This window comes from Oryx dammah, unplaced genomic scaffold (assembly GCF_014754425.2).
Source record: "Oryx dammah isolate SB20612 unplaced genomic scaffold, SCBI_Odam_1.1 HiC_scaffold_21, whole genome shotgun sequence".
Lineage (NCBI taxonomy): Eukaryota > Metazoa > Chordata > Mammalia > Artiodactyla > Bovidae > Oryx > Oryx dammah.
Window position 1 is genome coordinate 38,839,468 of NW_024070205.1, and position 9,190 is coordinate 38,848,657.

General features: G+C 53.7%; 1 protein-coding gene across 7 annotated transcripts in view; it reads left to right on the plus strand.

The window, feature by feature from the left end:
- Positions 1–8,302, plus strand: part of MFN2 (mitofusin 2) — a 30,781-nt gene extending 22,479 nt beyond the window's left edge. For all 7 annotated transcript variants that reach the window (XM_040263453.1, XM_040263460.1, XM_040263454.1 and 4 more), the window contains 7 exons: positions 40–144; positions 412–514; positions 938–1,158; positions 1,753–1,908; positions 3,498–3,694; positions 4,739–4,873; positions 6,147–8,302. In XM_040263453.1, the coding sequence (XP_040119387.1) occupies positions 40–144; positions 412–514; positions 938–1,158; positions 1,753–1,908; positions 3,498–3,694; positions 4,739–4,873; positions 6,147–6,216 (987 nt within the window). In that variant the 3' untranslated portion in view covers positions 6,217–8,302. The remainder of the gene's footprint in view (positions 1–39; positions 145–411; positions 515–937; positions 1,159–1,752; positions 1,909–3,497; positions 3,695–4,738; positions 4,874–6,146) is intronic.
- The last annotated feature ends 888 nt before the right edge of the window (positions 8,303–9,190 follow it).

A 9,190-nucleotide genomic window follows, 5' to 3' on the forward strand; every position in this document is an offset into this window, starting at 1 on the left:
TCCCTCGGGTCACTCACCAGCACACTTTCTTTGCTGCAGGTGTCGACTGCAATGGCCGAGGAGATCCGGCGCCTCTCTGTGTTGGTGGACGAGTACCAGATGGACTTCCACCCTTCCCCCGTAGTCCTCAAGGTTTACAAGAATGTGAGTCATTAAGTGGCAGGTGCTTTGCACAGGGGCTCCCCATATTTCCTGTTGGCTATGGATGGAGTCACAGAGAGACAGGAATTCAGCCCCTGCTGGTCTGAGTCAGGGCCCCTCAGCCACTTGAGCCCCAGGCTTCACTCCACCTGCCTACCACTGTCACCTGCTGGGCCGGGGCTGACCATTCTCTGTCTGCCTCGCCCTGGGCTCCCTGGAGGGAACACTGGCAGAAGGTGCCGCTTCCTTTTCCCTCTCTTCTGGCTGCAGGAACTGCACCGCCACATAGAGGAAGGACTGGGCCGAAACATGTCAGACCGCTGCTCCACAGCCATCACCAGCTCCCTGCAAACCATGCAGCAGGAGATGATGGGTCAGTGCTGCGGGGGCTCAGGACTGGGGCTCTGGGCTGCCCGAGATGTTTCAGGCCAGCCTGCAGAACTAATGACCTTTCCTTCTCTGTCCTCTTTTGTGATGAGTCAGCTCCATACCTTGAGGTTCTGGGCATGTGTTGTGAGTTCATTCCACGCATAGACTAGGGGTGAGCAGGGGAGGGGGCATCTTGTGTTACCACATGGGACTAGCAGAGGCTGAGAGCTTGGCCTACTCCTTAAATCCACATATTAGCAGGTATGGAGCCTCAGTCTGCGTACCCCACCCACAGGCCGGCTCATCTGGGCCTGGTTTCTGGGTCGCACTGCCAGCATCCTTGCCAGCGGCAGGTGTGGTGAGGCTCAGCACTGGCGAGGCACAGGGCTGAGCCGCTTTGCTTTCTCTCCACTTCTGTACCCAACAGACGGCTTGAAACCCCTCCTTCCTGTGTCTGTGCGGAGTCAGATGGACATGCTGGTCCCTCGGCAGTGTTTCTCCCTCAGCTACGACCTCAACTGTGACAAGCTGTGTGCCGACTTTCAGGAGGACATTGAATTTCACTTTTCCCTTGGGTGGACTATGCTGGTGAACCGATTCCTGGGCCCCAAGAACAGCCGCCGGGCCTTGATGGGCTACAGCGACCAGGCAAGTGGAATCCCTCCCCCTTGGGCATTGAGGGAGGCTAGTCTGCGCCCTGGGCACCCAAGCCGTTCTGAATGGAGCTCCTGGAGGTCATGGCTGTGGCATGTGGGCCACCACCATGGTCAGGTTTCTGCCACAAATCAACCTAGTTTTATCATAGGCACTAATATTTGTGAAAAAGCAAGCTGTATTTTTTTATTAAGCTTATAAGTATGTAATTATTAAATCTAGATGACCTATCTGTCCAGATACCACCGTTTTCATGTTTAGATGTTCACCCCCATCTCTGTACCTCTGGAGGTATCACCTGGGCTGCTCTTGGGCCACGTCCCAGGCTTGGGGACCTAAGCTGAGGTCTTCCAGGGTGGCCGCAGCTCATGATCTGTGGTATCCACGATGTTTACCTTTGGGCTGGCAGGTCTGTGAGGAAGCCGAAATCCTTGTCTGCTACACTTGGAGCTCATTTTCTATTTTGGAAGTTGAAGTCATGGCCCATGTCCCTGTTCTAGACTCTGGGCCCTGAGGGTTCCTGAGGGTTTCACGAATGAGAGATTTGCTGCCTTCTTCTTCTTAGCACCCCCCTGTTTCTCTCCACAGGTGCAGCGGCCCATGCCCCTGACCCCGGCCAACCCCAGCATGCCCCCACTGCCCCAGGGCTCCCTCACGCAAGAGGAGCTCATGGTTTCCATGGTCACTGGCCTGGCCTCTCTGACGTCCAGGACCTCCATGGGCATTCTCGTTGTTGGAGGAGTGGTCAGTGACAAGCCCAGCACGGGAAGGGTGGGGGCAGGTGGGTGGGACCAAGGGGCAATCTGGCGGTGGTCCCTGCGTCAGCCCGGCACTTTACATCGTGATGACTTTTTGCTGTGATATCAGGAGCCATGCAACCTTAGCCCTGAAATGTACATTTCTGGACGGAAGTCTCATTCAACATAAGGTGACATTGAGGTTCCCATTTTACAGAAAAAAATCTGCAGTTGGCTTACCAAGGATACACAGCTTGGATTTGAGCTCTGGCCCCATCTGACTCCAAGGCCATGTTCTTTCCCCTGTAGGGCTAGTCCTGTGCGTAGGGAAGTGACCTGAGAAATTGACAAACCTGGGTTCTAGAGAGGTGGGCATGACCAGGAGTTTCTCATTTGTAAGTGAGGAAGCAGCAGAACTTGCAAGGGCTTGAGCCAGAAAGAGGCCAGGTTGGGCTGTGAACCCTCATCTTGCCAGCTGTGGTTTTATGGCCCTTCTCTTCTGCCCCGAGGCCTGAGGTCACAGGCTGCCTTCTTGGTAACTGGGGTACTCCCCACGTCTTGACCCAAGACACGCTGCAGCCAGAGTGACTTGTGCCTTGAATTTTCTTGATGACGTGGGCATGTGCTCTCTGCGATGGTCATTTGAGTTGTAGAGTGGTGGCAGAATGTAGCTGGCAAAGCCGCCAGGAGTTGGCTTCTTAGCTTGGAAGGCCAGGGTAGGCTGGGGCTGAGGCCCCGCCCTGCTGGCCTGTAGGCAGTACCTACTCTGGTTCTTTTTTTGGTAGATGGTAATCTGGCAGAGGGTCATTAGCTTAGAAGCTGACGCTTGACAGTTATGTAACCCTTTTACAATCGGTGTCTCATTTTTTCCAAACCACCCTGGGAACTGGGTGGAAGCCATCATTCCTATTTTGAGAGGAAACGGGTGTAAATAGACTGGCCGTGGGTCACACAGCCAGGATGGCAGGCAGCACTGGAGCCTCTGTTTCTGGCTCCAAGTCCCCTGCTCTTTGACTCTAACTGCACTGCCTTGCGCCAAAGTGTTGCAGAGCAGCTCAAAAGAAGCTATCTGCTAAGGACCGGTACTCAGAACTCCACTTGTCATCAGTGTCTGGAGAAGGAAATGGAAACCCACTCCGGTATTCTTGCCTGGAAAATCCCAGGGGCAGAGGAGCCTAGTAGGCTGCCGTCTGTGGGGTCGCACAGAGTCGGACACGACTGAAGTGACTCAGCATCAGCATCAGCATCATCAGTGTCACCAGAATGGAATGTCCCTTCGGAGGACTCTAGCATTTTTGTTTAAGATGTCTGTGTGCCTGGATCTGTGCCTCTTGTGCTCACAACCATAGCGGTGGCCCCACCACCTTTGCACAAGTCATGTTGTGTGGGCCACACTCCATTTCCCTCATTTTCCAGCTAGAGACAATCCCTGCCCTTCTGGTCTCAGTGGGGCCCAAGAAGATGTTGACAGGAGTGTTCTGAGTAGAGGCACAAAGGCCTTTTGATGCTCCTGGGAAAGTCCTAGCAGCAACAGGCTAAGAATCTGGGTGGTGGGACTGCAGAGGGCTGCACCTACTGACCGCTGTGCCTCTGCAGGTGTGGAAGGCCGTGGGCTGGCGACTCATTGCCCTCTCCCTTGGCCTCTATGGCCTCCTCTATGTCTACGAGCGTCTGACCTGGACCACCAAGGCCAAAGAGAGGGCTTTCAAGCGCCAGTTTGTGGAGTACGCCAGCGAGAAGCTGCAGCTCATCATCAGCTACACCGGCTCCAACTGCAGCCACCAGGTCCAGCAGTGAGTGTCCCCGTCAGCCTGAGGGGCCGGTGCTGGCTCCCACGGTGCCCTCCTACCCTGACCTGGAGACCACTGGGCCCCGAGCGCTGTCCGACTCTGGCCATCAGCTGTGCAGTGACAACATGGAGGTTGAGAGTGGGAGAGGAGCCTCTGGGGACACCGTATGTCCAGGGCTGGGGCCAAGTAGGCCTCTGGTCCCCCAGGAAGGAAGACGGCAATACGAAGGGTGTTACTTGTAGCATCTTTAGCGGGTTACCTTGAAGGACTTGTGTTGTGGACATAGCTTTGATGTTCTAAGCCACAGGCCAGTCTTCATGGCATATCTTTGGGCAGGTGGGAGTGGTTGCTTGTTCTAGGTGGTGGTGACGAACGTGCTGGCTGCCTGCTTTTTATTGCTACGTGGCAGGCCCTCTGTTAGGCATTTTGCACCTAATACTTCATTTTCCTCCCAAACACTTTGAAGTCGTTGTTCTTATTGACACTTTCTTTTTCAAAATGAGGAAATTGAGATTTAAGAGGAGTCATGTGTCTCCTATGGGCTTCCCAGATGGCACTAGTGATAAAGAACCCATATGTCAATGCAGGAGATGCAAGAGACGTGGGTTCGATCCCTGGGTTGGGAAGATCCCCTGGAGGAGGGCACGGCAACCCACTCCAGTGTTCTTGCCTGGGAAATCCCGTGGACAGAGGAGCCTGGCGGGCTACAGTCCATGGGGTTGCAGAGTCTGAGACGACTGAGCAGCTGGACACACACAAGCCTGGCTCTTGCACTCGACTGATCAGCAGCAGAACTGGGATCTGAATCCTGATCTCTTGTGTCCAGGTCAGGGTGTCCTGCCCTGTGCTCCTGGTTCTCACACTATGGTAATGCTGGTATTTGTGGTGGTTGTGATGTCCGCGGTCTCAGCAGGAGGTGGGGCAGATGCTGCCAAACCAGGATAGGTGGTGGCCAGTGCAGGTGACTAGCAGCCTAGCGGCTGCCCTGCCTTAAATCTGGTTTACCCTCAACACAGCCTGGTTGATCCTGACTCTCTCCCCCTTCAGGGAACTGTCTGGGACTTTTGCTCATTTGTGTCAGCAAGTTGATGTCACCCGAGAGAACCTGGAGCAGGAAATCGCCGCCATGAACAAGAAAATCGAGGTTCTTGATTCACTTCAGAGCAAAGCCAAACTGCTCAGGTGAGGTGGCAGCAGAGGAAGCCCATCCTGTGAGGTTACAGCTCACAGGCATGTCCTTAACTACGGTGTCTCAGCCACTTGATATGTGCTGTCCAGATCTTCAACATCCCTGCAGGGGCCTGTCATCACCTTCACTTTATAAAAAGGAAAACTGAGGCTTGGAGAGGTGTTGAGTAACCTATCTGGGATCCCACGGTAGGTGGTTAAGCCAGGAGTAGAAGGATCCAGCCTGCTGGGCACCAGCTCCCTCTGAGCCTCCTCACGTTACTTGTCCTCTGTTGTCAGCAGGAACACTGGCCTAGACCCACCCCTCACTTCCACCATTTCTCTGTGAGCCCAGGGATGGTGGTCTGTCAAAACCCATGCCCACAGGGGAGCCAGCCAGCTCCCCTCTGGGTTTTAGGCAGAGGCAGGCTTTCTGCCATGAGGGGCAGGAAGATAGCACAGAGGTAGCTGGAGCGCGTGGCTGGCCGAGCCTGGCTCAGAACCCAGGTCTGCATAGAGTCTCCACTGAAAGTCAGCTTCGGGCAGCAGGTTGCTGGAGAGAGGATGGGTCCCCGGAGTCAGGAGTGCTGGCTTCTGGTCCCGGCCCTCACATTCAGGCAAATCTCTGAGCTTCCCCGAGTCTCATTGCTTTTATCTGTAAGATGGAGTGAGATTTCATGACAGCCACAGAGCTGCGTGTACAAGTGCTCTGTAGAGTCCTTGGCCGCTCAGGCCCAGATAACATCAGCACATGGGGACTCGGGGCTTCCTGCCCTGCCCTGACGTCAGCACAGAGTGGGGCTGCATCCAAGGGCGTCGTGGGCCTTCCCCTCCCTGCAGGGCAGATGTGCGCTCCCGCCCACTGCCCAGGGACACCTATTTTCTGGAGATGCACTGCTCATCCCCAGGGGAAATCTCACGAGGCGTGGGTCTTGGGGATGGGCGTCTCTGCTGTGCGTCACCTGCAGGGACAGGGTAAATCCAACAAGGACTGCCCCTTGCTAACAGGCAGAACACAGTGTTCCCAACAGTTTGGGAACTTGCTGGTGGGCCCAGCATGAAGCCAGCACAGGGCTTAAGGGTCGGAAAAGCCCGAGTTTATTTCCACCACCAATGAGTCGTGTGACCGTGGGAAGTTATTTAACCTCTCTGGACCTCATTTTCCTCATCTGTGAAGCGGAGGTTACTAGAGGAATAAAAGTCAGGTGTCCAGTAGCACAACGCTTGGCAGGTGATGCCACGGCTAGTTATCAGCTCTTGCTGCTACAAGGTAACCTTTTCTCTGCAGGAATAAAGCCGGCTGGTTGGACAGCGAACTCAACATGTTCACCCACCAGTACCTGCAGCCCAGCAGATAGTGGGCACCCGGAGCCAGAGCCCCGGTGAGGAGGACAGTGCTGCAAGCACGGGGGGCCTCCCACCACCAGGCCCGCGTGCAGCTCCTGTCCACTGCTGCCACCGTGAGAACAAAAGCACCCACTGTCTCCCACCATCTTGAGCCCCGAAGCGCTAGTTATTTTCCCCTCCTTTGCCTGCTGTTGCAGGAAGACCTTCCAACTTGTGCCCCTAAAGGAGACTTTTTTTTTTAATGAGTCTGGACAGCACGGTACTGGGGAGTTCAGTCTTATCTTTGCTTTGTCATGCTCTCTTGATTGAGAAGCTGCTGATTGATTGCTTGATGAGCTCTTGGGATTGGCCAGCGTTGTAGAAGGCCTCGTTGGGCCTTTAGGGTATCAGGCAGATACTGCCCCCTCCTCTGGCCAACGCTTAACACCGACCCCCACACACTTGCCCCCCACATTCCCCAGCTCCCGCACACCTGCCCACCTCACACCCCAGCTCCCCTGCAGAGAAAGGCTGCCTTTGTGGGGAGGCTGCATTTTCTTCCCAGTTTGCACTGGGAATGATTCCAAGAGTCTCAGGAGGCTGTGGCTTTTGTGTCAGTGTGGTTCTTTGGCTTTCATGCTTCAGTCTGTTCGCAGAGCCTTCCAGACCAGCCTTTCCGCATTGGCAGTGGGCTGAGTGTGGCTTGGGTTTTAGGCGGAGGCAGGCTTTCTGCCACGAGGGGCAGGAAGATAGTGCAGAGGCAGCTGGAGCATGTGGCTGGGAGGGAGGTGGTGTGTGGAAGCTGTGTCCTTCTGTCTGTGCTGTCTTGGGCAGCCAGTGCCATGATGGGGAGAGACTTGCCTCCCTTCTCGTTGTGTCCCTTGTTCTTTCGGTCCTTAGCCTCATAGTCTGGCTTCTTATTGTTGAAAGGTGGTTTGGTCCAGATCGTTAAAGGATGTAGTAGAAGGAAAGATGGCGGACGATGGGGACCTTGGTGGCAGGCTGAGGGGAGTGGACCCCACCCAGGATGGCTGAAGGATCAGTAGTTGGCACAAAACAGGGCCTTCTGTTTGACGTCACTCTGGGAGGAGCTCATGGGGTCTGAGAGCCCACCCTACCAGCTTGAGGTTCCACAAGAAACGTGTTCCGAATCCTCACCCCTCCTTGGCTGAAGCCGCCCTTGGCCACCAGACCTCTGGATGAAGTCTCTTGTGGCAGCCATGCTGCACACGGCCAGCAGACAGCGCAGAGAACCCAGCACCCAGCCTCCCACCCTCCCTGACCCTGGAGCCTTCAGATGACACACGGGGCCTCACATTGATCTTGAGAAGTGTTTCCTGTATTGAGTGTGGGGATTGTTACTGGTCATAGTGGGGGCAGGTTCCTGTCTCCATGATGTTAACCGTCTGGGGCAGGCAGCCTTCAGGTGACAGGCTTTGCCTGGCAGGTCAGAGAGCTTCCTAGAAGCCAGCAGTACTGCTCTCCCAGAAAGAGGCAAGCTCAGGCAGAGCAGTGGGGCCTGTCCTGCCCTTCTGAGTCCGCCTCTGACTTCAGGGAAATGGCTCAGTGGCCTCTGCTCGCTGGCGGGTATCATGCAGTTGGCGTGCTCTCCAGGTGCCCACTGGTCCTTCAAACCCTCAGTCTACTCTGGTGTGTGGAACAAAGTGATGGACTTAGCCAAGGTTGTTGTGCAGCAGAGGATGGCCAAGCTTTTTGCCAGACCCGGGTGGTGGTCACCTCACAGTATGTCCGGAGAAATCAGCATTGCACAATTTCAATGAATTTTGTGCTTTGGGGAGGGGAAATTATTTAAAATAACTAAACATGAATTTTTTTTTTAATGTATCCCCTGGGATTTTGAGCTTCTTATACAACAAATAAAATTGAGTTTATACCACTGAGGGCGAGACTCTGAAAGAATTGTGGCAAAAAGCACTTTAATTTAATGCTGCTAACTTTGTTCTGTTCTCTGTCTTTATGTTCATTTGCTGGAGTGCGAGACGTGCTTGACACAGTGAGTTTTTTCTCTGATGTATTTAAGGTGATAAATTTGCCTGAATTACTCCTGTATCAGTGCTGATAATATTGGACACTAAAATAAAACCTAGTTGGAAACCCCTTGTGTTTGTGTGTCTGCTCAGTTTATTCTTATGCAAACTCTCTCTGACATGAGAAAGTCTACAGGCTGTATTTTGAAATGATCTTAACTTTACTTAGGGGAAGTTCCCACTGTAACCTGCCTGTGGGTTCCTCCTGACTCTTGGAAGGAATCTGATGCTCTCAGAAGAACAAAAGGCGTAACTGATCTTTAAGAACCAGGAAATCTAGAGTGATTTCTCTACAGATTTCACCATAACTCTAAACCATTCATTTTTCACTTAAAAAGTAATGACTCAGACTGGTCCACCCTAGTTTGCCTTCTGAGAATTTGGTTGTGACCTTTTCTTTCTTTCTTTTTTTTTTTTTTTCTTTTTTTTTTGGAAGGGCTCTCAGCAGTGGCTTGGGCATGACTAGTCAGTTTTGCTGATCCTGCACACCTGTCCCCTGGGCTTTGCTCCACCCACTGCCTGCACAGCTCATCCATGTCAAAGGCCTCAACATGGCAATGGATGGCATCCTCGCCCTTCCAGATTCCTGGGTCACCAACGTGGGGCATGACCTCAAATTCACTGGTCACACATGCTGCCTCCAACCTGTCAGTTTCTGTCTTAAAAATAAACCTCGCCCCTGACTTGTCTGCTCCATCACGGCTCTGAGCCACGTTACTGCCTCTCACTCCCCTTGCTTTCTCACACTTGCTTCAAAGCAGCAGGCCAGTTGACCTTGATGGAGGCTGGAAATAGAACTTAGCTCATGTTTCTTCTTTGCTCAAAATACAACTCTGGCTCCCTGTCCCACTCAGAATCAAGGCCAAAGTCCTTGTGGTGGCCTTTCAGGACCCAAGCTCCAACTGCCCCCTGCCTCCTCTGCGTCCTCTGCTTCGGCCACACTGGTGCATGCTCTTCC